The 23,048-nt window shown below is 39.2% G+C and overlaps 2 protein-coding genes across 2 annotated transcripts in view; one reads left to right on the top strand and one right to left on the bottom strand.

Annotated features, from left to right (window-relative positions):
* EVI5 (ecotropic viral integration site 5) overlaps window positions 1–16,131 on the bottom strand; it is a 72,840-nt gene extending 56,709 nt beyond the window's left edge. Inside the window, exons 1-10 of the mRNA XM_009333778.1 lie at window positions 15,903–16,131; window positions 11,513–11,702; window positions 8,183–8,407; window positions 7,086–7,160; window positions 6,307–6,432; window positions 5,352–5,495; window positions 4,227–4,316; window positions 4,014–4,111; window positions 2,500–2,560; window positions 102–155 (exon numbers count right to left, since the gene is read on the bottom strand). Of these exons, the coding sequence (XP_009332053.1) occupies window positions 102–155; window positions 2,500–2,560; window positions 4,014–4,111; window positions 4,227–4,316; window positions 5,352–5,495; window positions 6,307–6,432; window positions 7,086–7,160; window positions 8,183–8,407; window positions 11,513–11,702; window positions 15,903–16,051 (1,212 nt within the window). The 5' untranslated portion in view covers window positions 16,052–16,131. The remainder of the gene's footprint in view (window positions 1–101; window positions 156–2,499; window positions 2,561–4,013; window positions 4,112–4,226; window positions 4,317–5,351; window positions 5,496–6,306; window positions 6,433–7,085; window positions 7,161–8,182; window positions 8,408–11,512; window positions 11,703–15,902) is intronic.
* A 4,763-nt stretch (window positions 16,132–20,894) lies between these two features.
* Window positions 20,895–23,048, top strand: part of RPL5 (ribosomal protein L5) — a 21,163-nt gene continuing 19,009 nt past the window's right edge. Inside the window, exon 1 of the mRNA XM_009333875.1 lies at window positions 20,895–20,924. Within this exon, the coding sequence (XP_009332150.1) occupies window positions 20,895–20,924 (30 nt within the window). The remainder of the gene's footprint in view (window positions 20,925–23,048) is intronic.

The following is a 23,048-nucleotide window of genomic DNA, read 5'->3' as shown; positions in this document are numbered from 1 at the left end:
ACAGTAAGCTATAATTCCGAGATTCCCATTTCATATAATAAAATTGCCATCACTTTAAGTATAAATTAATACAGATTAAATCTAATCACCAACATACTTACTTTTTCTAATGTCTCAATGCGCTGTTTTAGGAGTCTATTTTCAGTTCGTAACCTCTGGAAGGTAAACAGTTCAGAATTGTACTTCTTAAGTTATGAATTGGAAGTCTGATAAAAGTCAAGCAAGCTAACAACATTTTTATCTCATCACATCTATAGCAATCAATATAAATACAAAAAGAGTTAGCGACCTTTTTAACATCCTTTTATATGATGTACTAACTCAAAAGATGAGTTTAAACAGCTTGATACAGGGAAGATGAGAAGAAGTCTTGTGTTATACGAGAGCATCTGTGCTGCGTTAGAAGAAAGCAGTATGTCTGCAGGTGAACCACAGGGCTTACCCACACAAGACTTGACAGCCTCCTCTGCATGAACAGAGCCGGACACAGCCTTCACGGTTAAGGGACATGAAAGTGCATTCCCTGCACTAGGACAAGCTACAAGGTTTCCCTCCTTTTCCTCCCAATAATTTTATGTTGAATTATATAATAATATTTATTTCATCTGTAAGGTTATACGGAGAATTATTTACCTCAAATGCCCCAGAAGTGAGAAATAATTGTACTGAATTGCATATTTTACTAGTGCATTTCCTACACATTTTAGCAGTCAGCATTCAGATAGAAGATCTGTATCCCTAAGAATAGAGCCACAGATATCAGTTCAGTAATGCTTCATTCTGCCAGGCTAAGAGGCAGACTCAATGAGCTAGTTTTTCCATCTCCCTAAAATAGCAGAGCTTCTTAGCAGAAGAGAGTAAGTCAGAAATGGTTTATATAAGGTCCCAAAGCAGGGCCTAGAAACAGACAGCTTTGGATTGGTGGGTTTGTTTGATTGGTTGAGGGTTTTTTATTAATTTTTTTTTTTGTCTGTTTTTGTTGGTGGGGTTTTTTTGGGGGGTGGAGGGAAGCAGGGAAGGATTTGAAATAAATTAAAATACTAGAATCTAAAGTTACAGTTGTCTTTCAAATGATTTTTATTCTGTCCTATTCTGCGGACAGCTGTCATTTGAGTCCTGCAAATCTTCTGATTTGATCTGTATCCCTAAGAATAGAGCCACAGATATCAGCTCAGTAATGTTTCATTCTGCCAGGCTAAGAGGCAGACTCAATGAGCTAGTTTTTCCATCTCCCTAAAATAGCAGAGCTTCTTAGCAGAAGAGAGTAAGTCAGAAATGGTTTATATAAGGTCCCAAAGCAGGGCCTAGAAACAGACAGCTTTGGATTGGTGGGTTTGTTTGATTGGTTGAGGGTTTTTTATTAGGGTTTTTTTGGGGGGTTTTTTTGGGGGGTGGAGGGAAGCAGGGAAGGATTTGAAATAAATTAAAATACTAGAATCTAAAGTTACAGTTGTCTTTCAAATGATTTTTATTCTGTCCTATTCTGCGGACAGCTGTCATTTGAGTCCTGCAAATCTTCTGATTTGAGATGCCATTACAGCAGGTCCTAACACTGCTAACTGCCTCGCTGCCTGTTACAACAACAAAACTGCCTGAAAAAGCTTGGAACACCCTGGACGTTAAAGAACACTTGGAACACTGGACGTTAAAGCTCCCAGGTGCACGTCACTGAATTTTTCTGAAGAACCGATGCCTTAGAAACTGATATTGAAAGGCAAAAGGACTGGCAGCGGACAGGAAGAAGGCTGGAACTCGCTCCCTCTATTAAGCTTTGTATATTACACTTGGCCATCATTTCTCCCACTGCCTTTTCTCATGGAACTGGCTAAAAACATGACACAAGGAAGCAAATCCAGATCAAACACCATGCTGTGAAAAAAAATGTGAAAAAGGAAAAAAGCAGCAAAAGCCTATTTATGTCACAGAAGTAAAAAGATGCAGTGATTAAGTACATACAGGAAGTAGGTCAGTTAGTAAAAGGGAAACATGAACTGCGCTGGCAGGGTGGTCTTTTTCCACATTATTTCCACAAAAGCTCCAAAAGAAAAAGTGACGGCAGACAGAAGACACTCAGTCTTGGGTCCAATGCATAAGCAAAATCAAGATCTCAAAAATCAATGATAAGCCACTCAAGTGCATTCTGATAAACTCTATCTTAACATTTGTTTTACAAGCCTCCTGTGTGGGACACCCAGATCTTAAACCAGCATATTCGGAACCTCCGATAAATGAGGCCATCTGTAATCAAGCTTTAGTCAGCAGAAAATAACGAAAACTAAGTACAGCAGGTCTCCAAAGGTTTTTCTTTAAATGTCCACCAGAAGTCTCAATAATTTCACTATAAGTGTCCTTTATGACCAGATGTCCCAAATACAAATGCTGAAAGAAAAGAATTTGGGGACCTCAATTACATGTCCTGCTACATATACAGATCAAATATGTAACCCCACATCTAGGAATTAAACTGATCCATAAACAAATTTGTTGAGGCTCTCTTACTTTAATTTCAACTTGTTCTTCCATTTCTTTTGTCTTTATTGTAGTGTATTCCTTTTCTAACCTAAAAATTAGAAATAGTAAATTATGATTAGAAAAATTGCGGATAACTTACTGGTTGGTGTAATACCTAACAAACAACAGTAGAACAGAGATACGGATTATTGATATTTCTTCTGTTTAAGTGGCCACTTGAAATGCACTCCTGTAAATATTTAGACTGGACATTAAAACTAAATTCAAACACAAAGACTTCTGTAGATACGAACAGACTCTGAACCAGCACTCTGAAGTGCAGGTGCTTGCTTGTATACATTTACAGTGGCAACGATTTGGAGCTGCTCTGTAATAACCACTCAATGTAATTATACAATAATCAATGCAATAGATTCAGCCAAAAGAAAAAAGAGCTTGGAAATCCTGGAAGACAGAAAGATGCAGAGAGATTTGAGACAAATATCTTGAACATAGAAAACAATTTTGGTCCCTCTCCAGCACACCACAAAATTGTCCCAACTGAAAAAAGGTGGCAACAAGAAAAAACAAGCTGAGAGAAACAACGCCTCTACAGAAGGTAACCAAGGAAGTTTAGACTCAGAACGGTAGGATTTTAAATGACATACACTTATATTGGCTTTCAGAGAAAATGTTTTTCCTGAAAACTTTGTTACTACTTCTGTTTTAGAGAAGACTGCTCACTCTACAGCATTGATCATAGGCTGCTGACAGAAGGATTGGCAAATTCAACTTGAAAGACCCTAGCACAATCTGCAGTGCAAGAACAGTGAATGTGCGACATATTACAGCCAACTGGAGAATCACCAAACTTAACCCTGGAAAAGCATAACATGTGCAGCGTGGCTTATCAAAACATAATTTACCAAAGGCAGAAAAGAGAAGACATGCAACTAACCTTAAAAAAAAAAAAAAGTATTATGCTCAGGATTTCAAACCCCAAATGAAAGTTATTTTACAATTATCAACGGTGTTACAAAGTTTCATCAATTTATATTTTAAACAGCACTAATATGACTATACATGCGCTGTTTAGCACTGTGAATACTCTTCCAGTTCCTGAGAACTGAAGTCTTAAGAATTTAGGCCAGATCATAACGTTTAACCTCCTCTCCCTACTTCACCCTCAAAAAACCCAAACAATCCCCCCCACAACCCCCGCTTTTTCTATTCAGATCCTGTTTACAGAAGTGCTGTAATTCCCCATAACTTGCAGCTTTCTTCAAAAGCTTTTTAGGTTATTTTTATAGATGAGAGATAGCTTTATTTTATTTAAGAAAAATGGCAAATACTGCTTTAGAAGAATTTTCTTGCAGACAGAACTTCAGTTTTAACTGTTTATAGTATAGAACACCAAAAAATTTAAAGATGGAAAATTCAAAATTAAATACTGAATAACTAGTTTTAAAGATAAACAAACAGTAGCTCTTAGCAACAGTATCATCTATTTTCTTATTTTCTTAGCAACAGTATAATCTATTTTCTCAAAATGTTATACCTACTTTTTCATCTTTTTTGCATTGTATTTGACTTGGTAAGATGCTTGGATTAATTTGTCTGGACCACTGTCAAACTGATGTGGAATGACCTTTTGAAAGTGCTAAAAGCAATCAGAGCACAAGATTACATATAATTAATAGCTGCAAGGAAATACACACACACACACACGTTACACATTTCAGACACCTCTTACAATTATTATAACCTTAATTTACCTGTAACATTCCTTCCATGTCAAGTTGCAGTAATTCTGCTTGGTTCATCTGAAGTACTGCTAAACCTACTCGAAATACTATCTCTAAACCCTGAAAACAGAAGTTAAGAAACATCCAACAATTATTCATGGCATTGTCAACAGTACAGAACGATTCTACTATTTACTAATGTGGGAAACCTCACCCAGCTTCTCAAACAAACAAAAGGGCTACTGAAAAATATCTCAACAAATTGGTTCTGGGTTTCTTATTTTGTCCCAAGGACAAGTAGTCCAGCTATTTGTCCTGATGCCAGACCACCCCCCCTCAGAGAGGCTAGTGCTGAGGCAAAAACTCTCTTGAGTGACAGGTGTTCTCTCAGCTTTATCAAAAGTTTTAGATATATCTAGTACAAAACCCCCCAGGTACTTCTCAAAAAAGCCATTTCAATTTCAGACATGGTACAATGCAGTTAAACTGTTTAAACAGATACAAGGGAATGCCTCACTCCTATATACTATCTTGGACATTCTTGAGTGTAAGCTGCAAGGATCCACCTTTGACTTACTATTTTCTAAAAGATGATTGCAGAGAAAGAGCATAATGGACCATGAGCTTTGGTTTGTTACCAGTCACAACCATGCAAAGCTCTAATCCTAAACACGACTTAGGTGTCTTCATGAGAATACACGGAATAATTCCGTAAACTTCTTTAGCTACCGTTCATCATCTGGACAATAGAAGATGCCAGCACTCCCTCTTCTTGGCCTGCATATCCCCACGGAGCTTTAACTTTGGCCTGAAAGAAGATTACTTTCCACTCCAATCTTATTATAATACTGAGAAACTGATGTCCCTGTTGTATGCAGTGCTATTGCATCGCACACAGCACTGACAGCTTTGGTAACTCTTCAACAGGCTTAAGAGTACAAAGTTGCATACAGTATCTACATACGAAGATTTAGTTGCTCTTCCTTGACAAACTACATATACAGACATCTTCCCCTACAAAATAATCTGATAAGCATAAGGACTAAAAAGCAGGAGTATTTGAGATTTGCCCATCATAATGGGATTTATACCACTACCTAAATAACTGCTTTGAACGGCTACTCTTGAAATGGAACATGAGTATTGAGAGGTTACCTCAGACATAAAGATATCAAATATTCTTGTTGCAATTGGTAGTGGAAAAGTTGTAAGGAATATAGTTAAAAACCATGACGACGCATACATGGAAGTGTGGAAACTCTGAGACTGAAAGTGCACATAAAGCTCTGGAAGATGCTCCTGGAAAAGAAGAGGAAGAAAAAAATATATACGTTAGGCTTCTGCTAGTAGTTTTAGTGTGTCCATGTTTTTGACAAATTTTGAATAATAAGAAGAAAATAATTGATATTTAGTACAGACAGCAGCTTCGTAACAATTACTCATCATTATCAAGAACCATGCAACAGAAGTCCCAGCATAGAATGCCCTACAACACTTCTACCCTGCAAAGCACAGATTACAAAAACACTTCCTGATCCTAATAGGAAGTCACAAGCTTGTAAATCCCTAAGTCACATCTAGAGTGGGCTACAAAAGAGAGCTGGAAAGATCTAGGGCATGGCCAGAGACCTATGTCTTTCCTGCTACCTAACATCCCACCCCGATCATCATGGTAGGAACTGGATCACAAAACACAAACCTGTTGGTCTCTATCAGCCTGACCAGGAAGAAAGTTTTCTGCATCCCAAATCTGAACAAAATTTTAACTCTACATATGAGGCTATCTCCCAGTTTCCAATTTTTAATAGCTATAAATTGACTACGAAGACATTGACTTTCAGAATCTCCAATCCAAACAGAATTAGACATTCATATGCTTCAACTGTAGCATTACAAATCCTCATGCTTCAGTGTTTAAAGCCAGTCACTGTCTGCCAAAGGTTGAAAAAGTAGGCCACACAGCCACGCGCACTTACTTCTGAAGTTCTGAAACTAGCTACTGTCAAGAGAACAGCCTATTAGCCAACAGACATGCCTGCTCTTGAACTGTAATTCCCAAGTTCCTTATTAATCGTTACCGAAGAGAAAGTTTGATAGATTTTGTATGTACCTGTATCATGCATTCAAACTGGTACATACAAAGGCCCAGTTCAGCCATGCTTGGTTTAAAGAGTTCTCGTAGTCTGTAATCTTGCATTAATTTAACAAACACACAAAATGCCTCTTCTTCTGGCATCTATAATTAAAAATAAAAAAGCACAGTAAAAACTCTGGGCAAACGTAAGGATATATCAGAGTAAGCGCCTGGGAGGGTTTAGGGATGGGGTTTTTTGTGTGTGCTTTCTTTGTTTGGGTTGTTTGTTGGTTTTTGTTTTAAGGGATTTATAACCAATTACTATGATGAACTTTTGTACATATTGAATTCTATCAAGTGATTTCTAAACTGAAATGGAGGTCTGCACATTTCTTATAATATACCCTACTTTGTCATAAAACAAAAGGCAGTAATACAAAGGCAGCTTTAAGATTATCAAATTAACTGTGAAGTTCCATTTGAACTCTGAGGAGATTCAGTATAATAGAATTGAAATGAGAAGTTCATTAATAGTTGAAACAACATTCACCAAAACGGCTTGCAAGTCTGCAATCCTACCTTAGCTCTGAGAAATAAACGTATTTGCCCGCTCAAAGACAGTATCTTCTTGGCAAATAGAACCACAGAGAATAAATCTCATTTGATTTGCAGAGTAAACAGCTGCCCTTGACAATTCCATTGTAATAAAAGTGACTACGGAAAACTATTATAAAAATTCCCAATAAACCACCATGATATATTATGCATTCTAGCGGGGATTTTAAAGAGTCACATATTTTTAATATCATGTTTACCTGCATAAGCAGTAATCCAACTATAAAAGCGCTTCCTTGACAGTATCCAACCTCACGATCCACCAAAGAATAAGCCTACGAAATAAAAGTTTTTAAGACTCTCAACAATTAAAACCTTATTATTAATAAAAAGTATTCATAGTTCAAGCTGTTATTTTGTGAATAACTTACTCTTCCTCTCCCAAATCCAGCCAGGACAGACATTCTACTCAGAAGTTTTAGTCAAATATTCTAGTTGCTACCTGCTGCTACAAAGGGGTATGAACTCTGCTCTCTGACAGCCTACAAAGATAAAACTAAGGCATAGCTAGAAAAAAAAAAAACATGCAGTTTTCAGCTACAGGAATTTGCCAAAAGATAACAGACAGCTGGCATACAAACTGCACAAGGCTACTACTTTTATAGGAGACAGACCTGGCAAAGCAACAACAGTTCTCTTCAGAAAAATTCGGTGCTGCAGTTTTATTTACAGGTAGAGGAGATGCGGTCATCTCCATGCATGCTGCATCTTCATTTTAGAGTTATGGGAGTTACTATGATTTGGAAACCTGCCAACTTTTCTGTTGAAACTATGTTTGATGGAAGAGAGTCTTTCAAAACTTAAGTACAATGAAGACAAAATAATGCAAAACTAATTTTATGGTGGCATTCTCATTTTGTGCTTGGGCACTGTAACGACTGCACATCAGATTCTACCTGCCATTTGCTGCTACCACTTGCAGGTTCAGGAACACCTGAAGACTGAATGCTAGTTCTGATTTACAATGTTCTTGTCTCGGTCAACACTGTTTACTGTACTTCATGGCATGCTTTATTCCATCATACTATCAGCAGTTAGCATGTGACTGTTTTAATGCAAACTTAGTAAGTTTTTTAAATCTCTCAAAGTAAAAGCATTAACTGTAGGAATACCGTATTTGGAAGCTATCTTTGAAACCGGAATGTAATTTGTTAAACCATTCCAGTGTCAAGTAGAGTAAGTTTGAAAAACTTAACACCTGAAACCGATGCAAATTCACAATATACAAGGCAAATTAGTTTCCAAACTTTTGTGCACATTCTTGCCAATGTATTTAAGGGCTGAAATACTGACTTACCTTCATTACATTGAACAAAACCTCCTGCCCAAGGCTGTCTTTTTCTTTAAAAAAATCATGTTCAGGGTATGTTCTAGCAATGTCCCTTCTTATTAATTTCTCACAAGGAGATGTCATTTTCAAAAGCTCCGAATACTGATCCTTAATTGGCATGCTTTGAGCACTGCATAAGAGTTGCCAAACAATTGCTCTGAAATGATGAGGTATCCCTTTTCGAACAAGCTCCTAAAGCACACACACACAAAAAAATAATTTATATTTCCCGAAAATATAAAAATAAGCCTAAAGAACAAAACACTTCAACAAAGTAAGTTCCTCACAACTTCAGAAAATATTTACATCATGTCACAAAGCAATCATACAGTTTATAATGTGTAAACCTCAACTTCAGCGTGATAGATTATTACCTAACAAAAGGAGACTCTGAATCATTTTCAGTGGCTAAATTAGCTAAGTAGTCCCCTATTCATAGTACTTGAGAAACAAATTTTAAATTAGTTTAATTAATTAAATTGAAATTAAATTACTTGAAAAAGTAATTTTAAACAAGAACTCCCATTAGCCAGAATTTCATAGTTATTTTTATATTTCACAAAAGATGACTGAAGATAACACCCTTAATTATATTTGTAGTGACTGAGGCATAAGAAATCTCCAATTAAAAATTATTTCCAAGACGGGTAAATGATAACAAGCGGGACCAAGTGTAGCACAGCCAACTGCAACAACAAAAAAACCCAAACAACTGCACAGTACTACTATCAGAAGCCGTATGACAAATTTGACAAGTTGCGTCTAATTTCTCTGGTGTGCCAATGTTTCCAAGTTCTCTTTTAAGAAAGTATTTAAATGTAGTTTCAGACACTGGACCAAGAAAACATTAAGCTTACACCTACTGAATTAACCAAATTTACTTTATCTTCCCTGAAAAACAAAAAAAAAAAATCAGAGCTAGCTATTCTACAATTCAAACCTTCCCAGATCAGTAGATATAAAAACCTGATATTTGTCTTTTCAGAAAGCACAAGCAGAAAGTAGTCTTGTTGCTTGATCTGAAAACTGAGAAAAAAGTATGATTCAAGAAGTTTACAGACTGTCTTGGTGGTACGTTCTGCAACTAGGATCAGTCTGACATAGAAGATTGTGTCTTCAGGACAAGAGGGTTCCTTTAAGAATTTTTTGTACCTTAAGAACTGTTACAAGTATTCTGTCTCCTAAGAGATAGCTTCTTTCACTAGTATTTATTCTGAAGCCAGAGTAGTCTCCTATTCTGCAAAGCTTCCTCTTTTTCCTGTTTGTTCCAAATATTTCTCCTATTTCTCCAAACATTCACTAATGCAACAGTGATAACTTTTAAAGAGACTCTTGCTCTCAAGTTTTGTTTTTAAGCTTGAACTCTACTGCAGAGTTTTGCATCACTGACCTCAATTTTCTAATATCCCCAAGATCTCCAGCCTTCTTCAGAACCATCCTAGTAACGCCACTCCAACTGTTTGTCCCATCTACGACACAGCTACAGCACCCTGTGTTATTTCCTGAAAGATTTTCCAACTCCAGGACAACAACCCTGACACATCAGCTTTCCACATCTGTCTCTAGCTATCATTTGTCAACAACGCACTATCAGATCGCAGATCAGTCATCCAAAGCCTCAAGAGCTACTAATAATGAAGCATTAGCAAGTGGTTTCTTGCTTGAAGTTACCATGCACCTGCTTGACAGGGTTAATCCCTCCAACATTCCTAAAGGAACAGCAGGAGAATGTACCTACTAAGCAGCACTAAAATGATGCTATTCTACACAGCATTACGCACACTGAAAAGCAGGACTTAAGTCATCCTTCAGAATCCCTCCATAAACAGGAAGCGAGTTCTGAAGTAGATAAAGAGACATAAGGATGGAACACATCACCTATGCAGGAAAGTGTATACACCGATGCCTAAAACATAAAAAACTTACCAGATATCTAGTAACTTAAGACCGACTTTTACAGCCCAGACGAAAAGATACCTACGCTGCTAAAGTCATACCTACTGGCACAATCAGGAAATAGGTATGGATGTTCTGGTATTCCATCGTAAATGCAGAATGACACAGTTTAGGCTGACTTTCAACAAACAAAATAAAAACAAAAAAAAAATTGAGAATTATTTAACCAGCAAAATAAAACTCACTAGCAATAGAACTAAATGTTTACTGAAAGTTAGTCAAATACTCCCTAAATTATACTTGGCCAGCTGTAAAAACCAGTGATACTTGTGACACTTTAAAATGTTCAAACGCAGGCAGTTCAAATGAATTCTATCCAACCAGGTCTACTTATTACCATCTCACTTCTCCCTTCTCTTGCCAGGTTCATGCGGCCTTCTTTTCATGGCCTTTTGGGAACACCTTTCCAGACACTATTTTCCCTATGCAAGCAGGAAGTCCTGACTTCATTTTCTTCCCTTGTTTCCTCTCTCAAGTCATGTTCTCTCTTCACAACTGCTTCACATAAAAGATACTTCACTTTAGCCCATTGTTCTGCCTTCCCACAACCTATTCATACACACACATTTCAAACTGCTCAAAAGACCTTGAAATTTGTATTCTGCACATAAAACTACTGCCTGGAGCCAATAAAGAACCAAAGCAGAACAGACTTGCCTACGAACAAAAAATCCCACGCTGCTGTACTTGCTGCCTCTGAAACACGGACATGTTCAAATGCCCTAGATGCTTTTTAGTTTGAATTTAAAGTGTAATTGAATTCCACTTCTGTACATGCCCACAGCTAACCCAGACTGGACACACGCTGGTCAAGGTTTGTCCCATCCACTCAGAATTTAGAAACTATGTGTTCTTCTGCTTAAGGTCGTCCCCGGGGTCAACACACTTGGCATGCCCAAAAATCTACACTCAGAGCCTCATACAGTAGAATTATCAGCTCTTCTAATAAGAATGCTTTAAAAAGACAGCTGCTCCGTGGGAAAACAATCATCGCACCCAGCTATCAGATGCCCTTAAAAGCGGGTTTTCAATAATTCCATTTTGGAAACGTGAAGCAAGTCTTCCCTGCATTCATGGGAATCAGAGGTAGACTGAAAGCTTCAGTATTCAAGATACTGAAAACTAGGTGCATTTACTGTAAGAGACATTTGCTGGGCAAAACTGTTACCAGAGTCTGGTAACAGTGACACAGGAAGCACTAAGGCTTAGGGATGGAAGTAGATTCAACTGGAAGCTTCTATTACACAGTTACCTAAAAAAATAAGACCAACAGGAAGATAAAACAGTATCGCTTGTATCACATTACAAATATATCCTAAAAAAATAGTGTCTAGCTGCTACCTTAACTTGCTTTTCTTTCTTCTTCCGTACATCTTCCCATTCATTCACAATCCTCCCCCACAGGATCCATGAGTCTTCTTCAAGATGGCTGAGATTGCTAGAAGCTGATGAACTAGATACAAGAGAAGATCCACTATTTCTTCTTGACCCATTTACTGATCGCAAGGATTTGCTATCTGTTTCCAAGAGTCTGCAAAGAAAGCACACAAAAAACAAGTTTAAGCTCTTCTAATCACAGAACCACACTATTAATTGTTTGTTTAGAAGTCAATTCTTCCAACCTCTTTACAAAGAATGCACCCAAAGGTTCAGTGGAACAGTTTTTCCAACATCCATTTGTACTAAATTTGAAAAGAAGAACTGGTCAATGTTGCTGTTTCTTCTTGAGATCAAGTAATTCTGCAGACAGAAGAACAGCTCACATTGCAGCCTTTTAACAAACAGATAAAAACATCACATTGTGCATCAACAACACCAAGAGAAGTGAGATTTTAATACAGGAGTTTTGTGATCTCATTAATTACATCTTAATACATAAAGATACCAAATTAGAGAAAGTACAGAAGCACTGCAAGTCCAACGCTCTTTTACACGTTCATTAACTGGAGATTAATAGCCCTACAGGGAAGATGCGCGAGTTTTGTTTTGAGGCGTAAGGACCAGCAAGAGGGCTTCGATTTTACTAGCGACAAAAACCCCACAGCTGTTGCGTGTCAGACTGACAAAGAGAACATAAGAAAGTTAAATATCCTCCATGATAGTGTCAGATGTCAAAGTACTGCAAAAGAGACAGTCATTTTAAAGAAAAGACAAAATATTAGCCTCCTAAGAGTCTACCTGATTACGCTTTTTTTTTTTTAATTGACAGTGTAAATACAGACAGAATAATTAAAACCTGGAGCAATTTTAAAACACCTGACATTTGCTGACAACCGTTCACAAATCAACGTGCTGTTTTATAAATGCACGGGAAAAACCTCAGACCTAAAGAATGTGGAACAGGCAACAATAGTGGCTAGTATAGCTAATGAATGTGTAACTAAAGCCTGGAGTTCAGATGCGAGAGCTTCTGGGGTTATCAGGGAGCAAGGTATACATAAAGATGTGCCAAGTGCCGGGCAAGTTGCTGAAGAGACTTCCCTGTTAGCTGGTTGCTACGGCCATCAAGTTTGCAAGGAGCTGGGGATTCTGGGCGTGCAAAAAGGCGTGCTTTCTTTATCCTCAACTAATATTGAGCCCCATAAGCAGGGGGAAATTTTTTAGACCACGTTAGGTAAGAGCAAGAATTCAGACTAACCAGAAGAAGTGTTTTGCTGTATCAGGAGTTTCATTTGTGCTTTAACTTCCAAGAATTCCGACATCTGTAAATCAGAGCGATCTGGCCGAGTAATTTCTCAATGCACCTGCACAAAAGCTAACACACCACCACCACCCCCCCCGCCAACATTTCAGCAGGTCAGGTTAGGTTTTAGATATTTAATAAATTATAACCTGAGTTATATTGCACCTGAGATTGTACACAAATGTCAGCACACCTACAGTTTTTAAGCTCTCTGCTACAATAGAGATATTTATACTAGCTTTCCCTGTTCCCAGCTTTCACCTACTGGTGTTTAGGGAAGTTAGGGGAAAAAAGTAATTTAATTCATGAAGACGACAAGTACAGTCTCTGCAGTAGTATTTTGTTTGGAAAAGGGTTAAATAGTAGTGCCTTTGAAAAAAACAAACAAACAAGCAAGCTTTTTCAAGACCAATTTTAATTTAGTCCATATTAAGGGAATGCATAAAATCTTGTTTTGAGGAAAAAATAAGAAAATCCATTTTTAATGTTTAGAAACCTGGCCTATGCTGATCCATAATGAAAATTTACAGTTTGGAACTCCTCCTCTCAATCAGAGACAGTGCCAAAAGATCAAATTCAAAGTAATCACAGAGGAAAAACAAGCACAGAACAAACATTACGATTATAAAAACAAGGTTCTAACTAGCCACTTTTAGTTTTCACAGCTTTCCATAGAAGTTATGCTAAGTTTCTGTAATTTGACCTTACCTGGATAAACTCATTGTCCTTAGATTTGAAAATGGGCAATTCTTTTAAAAGCAAGTAGCGAGTTCTGTGGCATTTAGTCACTGTTTTCTTTCACCTAAAACTTTATAAATGATTTACTAATGCCAAACAGCTCCACCAGGACTCTGGACCGAGCTGCCTCATTATTCTGAGGGGACTTTCAGTGTTACTGGATTACAGAATGCCGTAAGACATAGCTTGATACAATTTGAGTTCTTTCCATTTCTAGCTCTAATTCATATTCTCCTTATTGACATAAAAGCCAACAATGAAAAGGAAACCTGTACAAATATCCATCACCAGCAATTCTTCCAGCAAGCAGAACCAAGAATAGTTCCCTGTGTTCAGGGTACAATTCCTTGTCAACAAAGTGCTACTGTGCTAAAATGCAGATTCAAACTGTTCTGAAACTACGGTGCACCCAGCATAATAAGAGCATCAAATTTCTGTATTAAAGTGTGGTATCTCACATGAAAAGGTACCCTTGATAGGATAGCCTCTGATTAGAATTCACACAGAAGACTACTGTGGGATTGAAAAACAGGTCTGGCTAAAATTAAATAAAACCAGATGAGATTTGCTAGCTTATTTACTAAATGAAGAAAGCTGACTTGGAAAAGAAAGGCTAGCAAGCCCACACTCACATTCTTCTTTCAACAAGCAAACTAGTCTAACGGCTGGGCTTAATGACACGACTCTAGATGTAAAGACAGTACGCCCCAACACAGATAAGCGGTCCAAAGAACAGGTATTACTGCTTTCCAAATAAAAGTTAGTCACTTAGTCGTGAACAAAGCTGAATGCCTCAGATTAAATGCAAATTAGCTTTCTTAAAAGCACTCTTTTTTTTCTTCTTTTGATAGATTTTCATTTGCTACTGGCACAGCAAAAATTACATATAGATCATCTTCGAAGGAGAGACAATCCCATAAACCACAAGGAAAAGAGGATGAGGTGGTTCTAGAAGCTGCCTTCCATTCTCAGTCAAGAACTGGACAGATATAACAAACTCCCTGTAAGATGTATTGCTATTAGGCTGCAGAATGCGAACATGAGAGAAGACATGTCGGGTGACACAATGGCACTAGCCCCTCCCCCTCCCAGTTACTCTTTTCCTCTACCGAAAGTTTCTACCCTCGTAACTGAATGAGCAGAATAAAAAAACCCGAGTACCTCAGCTGCCTCAGTGCGCAGTCCAGCATGCTAGCAGAAGCTGGAACAGAAGCTAGTTTGAGCTAAACCATCAAACTCTGCGCTTTGCTACAGCACAAGGGATAGCAATCTTCAGCAGGCACCAAAGCCCTGCAGCTATCTGCTACGTCTAAAACCTATTTGGAGCTCAAGTTCTCCTTTACAGTCAACCTCTCATGAACTACTGAAACTTACTTGTCAAATATAATCAAATCTTGCAAGAGGCCAGATGATTTAGAAGTCCTGCCTCAAGCATGCGAAGTATGGGTTCTGGAAATTCAGCATTAAGAAATCATACAGTCCAATTTTATGTCTTCGTGAGATCGCCAGTTTGCAATCACTGCGCACGTCAAGAGCGACGGATCCAACTGAAAGTTTAATCTTGAACTGTAGATGATGCAGATAAATAGACAATCATGGAAAGGCTGCCAAGAAAACGGTTGCTTACCATACAAAAAGAAGCCAGGATGAACAGAGAAGACTGATTAGGAATTTACTTTTCATGAAATTAAGACAGTATGCATCTGCCACCATTAGCATAACAGCAGGATGCATCTGCTATTTCTTGCAAATAAAGACGGCTGAACACTGTTCCATCTCTAAACAGAGCAGGTTATATAGTGGAAAGCAAGAACTGGGTAAAAGTTGAAAAAAATAGAGAAAATGGAGTTCAGAAGTCTTTAACATTTCAAAAAGCTAATGGAAATTACAGTTTTGATCTAAGAAGGTGAGAAGGTTATATGAAAGTTTCATCCCTGAGATACTCTATTTTAAATACGGTTGGACTCGATGATCTTAAAGGTCTCTTCCAACCTGAACGATTCTATGATTCTGTGAAATTGGATACTGAAAATCACATGGCTCCAGTGTAAATTCTTAGCATTAGAGGCAGCTATAAACACTCCTGTAAAACCAGGAGAGAAAAAACACCTTTTAGAGTTCCACAAAAAAAAGAACTGTTAAAAACATAGCACAGGAACACAAGTTCTTAAACCTTGGGGCCTTGAAATTGAAATGTTGTGCCGTGAAGTTTTACCTAACCCCCCCTGTAACAGCCTCTATGCTGAAACGGCAATAAACCAATTTTAGTCTCATTACCGTACTTCGAAGACCAAAAAGTTTTCCATTCACCTGTTCTGTTCCTCAAGTTTAGCGAGTAATTCTAAGTCGTCTGGACTCAGCTGTGTTGGTGAGGATGGTGATAACACGGGTGTAGACAGAGTGGTAGAGGAGGATGTAGTGTGTAATGAGGCAGATGGACTTGCCACCTGACTGGCCATTTGACTGACGGTGTGCGATACAGTGTTCTTCACCCATGAGAGAGTAGAGCTCAGCTTTCCTGCAACCTTGCCTGTCGCCACCTGTGATGACAAAAAGAAGAGGATGCAATAGTTGTCTTTTTTTTTTTAATACTTTTCTCAGTAAACCTGCTGTCACTGAAGAGAGGAAAAAAAAATATATATATATACAGTATGCATGAAGTGACAATGAGATTATTTATTTCTTCAGAACACCCAAGGCTGTCAGAAGCAACACAAGCATCAACAGCAATACAGTATCATAGAAGTAACATGCAAGTGTGCTGCTAATCCACAAAGAATGACTCAGGGGAATTCCTGACGTATACTCACAGAGCTAATTTCTGCAGTACAGAAACACCACAGGGTCCAAGGTCAGCTCAGACTTCCCATTACAAAAATAAGTAGAAATAAAAGCTTATTTTAAAACATCTTGATAAACTAATAATGGCACAGAAACTGTAGAAAAACAGATGTAGAAACAGTCAACTACTTGACTGATGGACACTGGAACAGTACAAGTACATCACTGTAAACACCCCAGACCACCCACTGCTCACCTTCATTAATCCCTACAGTGGCAGGACAGAGGAGCAGGGGCACCGCATTTCTAATCTACACCAAAGCAAAAGATCCTCTAGCATCTGCCAGCGTGCAGAAAACAGGCACAAAGATTTACGCCCGTGAATCCACAGCAGCTCCTGAACATCTTACATTAAATGCCTCATGCCGCCAGCTCTTCTCCTCCCTCGCTTTCTCTTCAGGTCACCCCTACTCCAAGTGTCCTTGACCCTGATCTGGGGGGTGGGGTGCCTGGACCCCACTGGATCTGCCAGTGCCTGGACAATCCTGGGGTTTGAGAGGGGTCCTGGAGGAAAAGCGAGAGGTGCTGCTAGAGCAGAAGGGAGCTCTGAGGGGACAGTCAGGGAAACTGCAGGTCCAGGAACGAGGAGGTTAACTGGGGCTGATCGTAATCTGCTGCTACTTCTTGACCAGTGTTACAGGGTAGTGCAGCCTAATGGATTCATGGATCACTAAAGAAAGAGCAGCAGCCCCTGGAGTTATTTTCTAATGAACCCCTCACTAGACCTTCCTTCAGCAACTGCAAATGTAAGAGGCTTTGACCTACAGTGATTCACAACAGAGTTCAATTCCTCCCCTAGCCCAACTCAGAGAAAATCTAGCTGCCCCTTAAAGGAAGAGCTAGCTGCCTAGCAAAAGCTTAAAGCTTTTCAAAACTGAGGTTGAAGAGGAACTTCCTTTGAAGTGGTGCTGCTGGCAACTATTTATTTTGACCTTTGCTGACATCCTCAAAACACCGAATTGCTCAATGGTTGTCACAAACAATCCTGCAGTGCAGCCTATACAATAACTGCTAAGATACTAAAGCTACAGGGAAAAAACCACCTTCCCAAGATCCTCTAATAGAATCTCATTAAAGCAGAATTTCAACTGGACAAAGCAACTCCATCTCAGCACACCGTGCATTTGTCTGAAGCACAGTATATAGACTGAGTGACTGGTTGCTAAAGCAGAAGCTTTTATTTAGATACAATGCTACAATGAAGTTTTTTGTGAATCAAATCCAGCAGTATTTTATTTTCACGTCACATCAAAAGGAAGATGCACTGAACGCCTTCAGAAAACAAGAGGAACACTACAGGCCAAACACAAAACAGGGGTACTCAACCCCCCTGCTTCCTCTCCACCAGCAACATGACACTTAAGAGCTCTCCTAGATGACTGCAACGAGGTTTCCAATTTCCATAAGCTTAACATTCATTCTGGAAACGGTAACAGATTTTGCTAGAAATCTTCAGATGCAGGGATACAAACCGCAGGTGGGAATGGTAAGGTCCCAACGTAAGCAGCAGAAAGGTTCCAGTTGGTTCTTATGTCACTGTTGGACAGGAAAGCTCAGGTATATCAATATGTTTAAAAAAAACCCAAACAACAATACATGATCTTCTAAAGATAATCTTTGAAAAAAATCACTTCCAATACTAGCATTTGACACCATCTTTTATACAAGAAAGGAATAAAAATCGCCAGAGGTTTCAAAATCTTAATACATGCATTAATATTTCACTCAGTCAATATCCTTTATTCTCTATTGCTATGAAAGAATAAGTTATTGCTGCTTCACTTTGAAGAAAATAGCATTATGATAAAGGTAACTCATACATCTCACTTAAGACTGATTATTTTCTCAAAGGCTTTAAACTGCTTAAAACATGACAAGTAATGCAACTATTCCAAAGAGAAATGTTGGCAGAAACGGGGCCAATCTTAAGAACACAGCAAACGTGACTGCCATACGCAGCGGGTTTTAAGAGTCACCCATTCTAAGTATCTTGCATATAAATATTAGAAAAGCAGTGATTGAGTAATACCCTCTGTGACAGAAACAGGAAAAGTATACAATCAATTTTTATCTCTTTACAAATTAAAGCGACTAGGAAGACTTCAGGTGAAAAAGTAACTCCAAGCTGAGTCTGGCTTACACATTATGAGGCTCACACTCCATGTTAAGATGGCTGAAGCGGGGGGTGGGGGGTTGGAGGATGGAAAAGAAGAATCTTACTAACATTCGTTCACCAACACATCACCAGGCATTAGAAAATTAATGCAAAGGCTTGTAGAAACCAGTTATGCGAAGAATACTACGAAAAAGTATGGTCAAGAAAACCACGCAAGGCAGCAGTTAATTCAGAACAATGGGTCTAACAACACTCCTGTTTCTAAAAGCAGCTCAGAGTTTCATCAGAATGTATTCAGAGTATTAGTGCCACAAAAAATTCCTAGTCTGAAAGCATTAACATATATAACAAGCAAAATGCACGGTTGCAAAAACCAAATGTTTGAAGATCAAATGGCTCACAGCGAAGTTTGTATCAAAAACACATGAAGAATTCATCTGGGGAAAACAGCTACGGCAGTCACCCAGGGCCAAGCTAAATTAAGGAAAAAAACCCCGATATAATAGCTAACTAGTCAAGCCTACACCCCTTTTGCCAGGCTTTTCCAGAGTTTCCTAAAAATCTAAAGCCAGCTCTCAAATTGTCAGCGTCAGTGTAGACTCCTGGACCTAGACATGAAGACATTTAGTATCAGTTTGTTATCGCTTTCCCTAAATAGGATAGAGTAACAGGATTTTCATATTTCATCATTTCACCTATGTTAATTTCAAAATTTATATTCAGTGATGGGAGATTTCATAGAGTTATTCTTTGACAAGTGACTTAAGGCCTTCCAGAAAACAGGTCACTGGAATTTGAAAATGAGAAAACCTTTCTGAGGTTTCCACTGTACTGTGGAACAGCACACCAGTATTCCTATCAACACGCACACCGTGCTCCTACGCTTGCCCTTCCCACTCTTTAGCCTTCTCTTAATACAGAATGAAAACCCCTCCTACGTGTCATAACCTTTTCAGCTCTGTGTACACCATCCCATCTAACAGGGAAGTTGTACTATTATCATAGACCACTGCTACTTCCCACCTTTCTGCCCACGATCCCTGCAACAAGAAATCCGTGTCCCACTACTAAGACAATACATACGCATAGTACAGAAGTGAATCCTGCTGACTCCCAAGGGCTATGTACCTCCTTCCTCTGACAGCACAAAGGAAAGAGCTAAAGGTGTCACGCTAGAGCCCCCTTCAGAGAAACTGGGGCTCCCCAATTAAAAAAAAATCACAGAGCTATCAAGTTGCTGAAATTAGTCCTTCTGCCTTTAATTATACCAATGAGAATAAATTCCGTATGAACGATGGCAGACACTTTCACTGGGTATCACCAACTCCAGGAAACACAGGAAAATCCGGATGAGCATTTGGATTAACACCTCCCTGCTTTAGAGATGTGATTTTGCTTACCATGGCGTTCTGGAAAGACTCGAGAAAGCCAGTATCATTAAACCTTTCCTCTTTCCTTTGTATTTTTGGACACAGTCTCCTCAAGGTTTTCCTAAACAAATGTTTCTTTTAAAAACTGGTTGTTATTATTTAACCAGTGATATTTCTGCAGGCCTGCAGCAGCGTCTCCCTTTTGGCTACAACAAACGATGCTCTGGAGTTAGGAAGTGTCCTTCCCTTTGCTACTCTTCATTACTGTGGAAAAGAGATCAGAGTCATGCGCTCAGCTGTTTGTAGCAGTAACAAGGACAGCCAGATACACCACAGTGCCCGCCCCAAAAACTTAGCTGGGTCTCAGCGATAAATCTAACTACAAACGAGACAGGACTTTTGCCTTTGCCATCATCCTCTCACGAAGCGCATACACCTATGCTACTTCCACCCCGTTCCGCCCTCCCTCACCGCTGAAGCGCCCACGCTCGTCAGGCTGCTCTGCCTGGCGCCCTCCTGCGCTACACTGCGTATCGCGGGCAGCTCGAGAACAGACTCTGCTCCCTCAGTCCCCATGCTTACCAGATCCACGCAGGCTCTCCATCCCCTCAGCTAACCAGCTCAGGCTGGAAGCCCCCAGTTCACAGTGTTCTTTGCCCAGCCCACCTCAGCCAGTTTTTCAACTTTGCAAAGAGAATGGCTTTCCTTTTTATTCCCAGCATTTTTCAGAGGCTGAAATTCAAGTTGCATCTGAAGAGTATAAAAGGTAACCAACGTTGCCTGGGAAGCATGCCAAATCATCGAGAGCACCATCAGGATGATCAAGCCATTATTATTAATGTGTGATCAAAAGCAGAGTCAACCCATTTTAAAAGTGTGCCTCTTCCCCAGAGGGGTCTCACTCAGGACCTTGCCAATTAATCAGACTTTGAACACAAGTGCTGCTCCCAGGGACACCAACACCTTCCACCGAAGATGGCCAGGTCTGGAGACGAGCAGGCAGGGGTACGCCTTCTTTACCCTTTGCAGGAGGACACAGGGAGCTGAGCAGGCGTCATCCAGCTCCAGGCCAGGTATATTCATTCAGGCTCCGAGCCATATTAACAGCTACACTGCTCCCGCTTTTCCAACAGACCCAGAGCACAGGAAGAGTTCGTTTGCATCTGCCTGCCTAAGACCACGTAGATACCTCCTAAATACATGTGTGAATTCGGAGTTTGAAAACACTGATGTTTAAAAAGTTGAGGGGGACAAGACTTAACTACTAAAGACTTTCTACTCTGCTGCAGTTCCCAGCGAGCAAAACAGAACCGCCAGCCATTCTCACCCATCTGGTCAGTCATCAGGCAAGGCACAGACCTCTCTGCTACGTACTTTAAGCTACTGCAAAGATAAAAAATGTTTCTATCGATATTATACACAGATACATATGATGTGCAGTTTATATATGCCAATTGAAATACATAAAATTTGGTATCTCAACTTTATGCTTAGTATCTTTAATTAGCTGCAGATTACAGCGCTTTATTACCAACAGGAAGTACAATACTGTGTTTCGATTTTTGAGTTACTCAAAGGAATACTGCAGTGGAGCAGTATATGAAATATTTTAAGTAAGGCTAGCTGAAGGCAGACCGCAGCATCCCACGTTACATACACTTACATAAATCCCTTTCCCCGAGAATCCCAAGGTATTGTGTGCAGCACCTTACAGTAAGCCCAAAAACGTTACCACCACATACTTTTGCATTTGCCAGACAGACAATATTTTTCTAAAAAAGTCTGTTTAGATTTTTTTTTAAAAAAAGGTATTTCACTGTACACATTGAATTAGCTTAATACCCATATTCTGCATTTCCCTGAGGAAAATGTGTTAAACTTACAGGTATCTTGGTTACCCAAAATACTGTCTCAACTATTCTTATCATATGACAAAGTAAAAATAACGGCAAGCCTTACACAAACACTACTGTATGTATTATATGCTCTCTACTCTTTCTTCTCCTCCTGAAAAGGGAAGGAAATGGGAACTTCCAGAATACAGGGAGTAATCCTCATGCTATTCTACATATAAAAAGGAGCCTCACATAATTGGGGCTGCAATTGTATCTATGGTTTTCAAGCCAGTTACATAGCATTCCATGGACCCAGCCTCCTGCTTGCTTCAAAAAGGTTAACAGCATTCCGATATCTGAAGAATAAATTAAATGGACTCAGTCAATGACATATGCAGGAGAGGTAGCTGGTGAATCAGCCTGTTATCATGCTTCCTGACATAATTTAGGGCTCAAACATGGTTTCACTACAAGCTTCATCTGTATCTTTTATACTACAAATTCATATAACTGATTTCTGCTGAAGTCTGAGGAAAAAGTCCTGATTTACTCTCACATTCCTGATTCTTCTTGTAATATCACCTAACAATACTCAGGAATATCACAGCTAGCATTCACCAGCTTCCGTTGCACTTGATATTCACTAGCTCTCCAAGTCTTTCTGATATAAAGAATAAAGCAGTCTAACATTTTATATTGTGTAAATCTTAAGCTATCAGAAAGCTTTCTGTAGTATTGTTTAGTAAATACACATTCTTTAAAAGTCGTCTTCAGACTCTAACACATTGGGGTTTTGATGGTCCCAAAACATCTGAAAGAAGAAACTTGAAGCTGCAAGTTCACATACGCAAAATAACGATCTAGTATGTAAGGTGTTTTAAGGAGGTACTTCATTAGAAATGTCGTAGTGATCCACTAAAGGTTGAAACCATTGCTCAAAGTCATATGAATAGCATTTCAATCACTGACCAAACTGCACTGAATTCTATTTATTTCCAAGAACAATTCCAGGTTTTTAATCACCTCTGAAGTCCAGTGTGGTTTATAATCTGTCAAGCATTGTCCCAGTATGCTAGCTGAGAAGACAAACCATGGTGCTTTTGCAGTGTGCTGGTTCTGGCTGGGATAGAGTTAATGTTCTTCACAGCAGCTGCTATGGGGCTGCGGTTGGGATTTGTGCTGGAAACAGTGTTGATAACACAGGGATGTTTTCGTTCCTGCTGCGCAGTGCTGACACACAGTCAAGGCCTTTTCCGCCTCTCACCCCACTCCACCAGCGACGACGTTGCGGGCG

Source organism: Pygoscelis adeliae, unplaced genomic scaffold (genome assembly GCF_000699105.1).
Source record: "Pygoscelis adeliae isolate BGI_AS28 unplaced genomic scaffold, ASM69910v1 Scaffold10, whole genome shotgun sequence".
Lineage (NCBI taxonomy): Eukaryota > Metazoa > Chordata > Aves > Sphenisciformes > Spheniscidae > Pygoscelis > Pygoscelis adeliae.
Note: the sequence above shows the minus strand (reverse complement) of the source record. Positions and strands in the feature narration are given on the sequence as shown.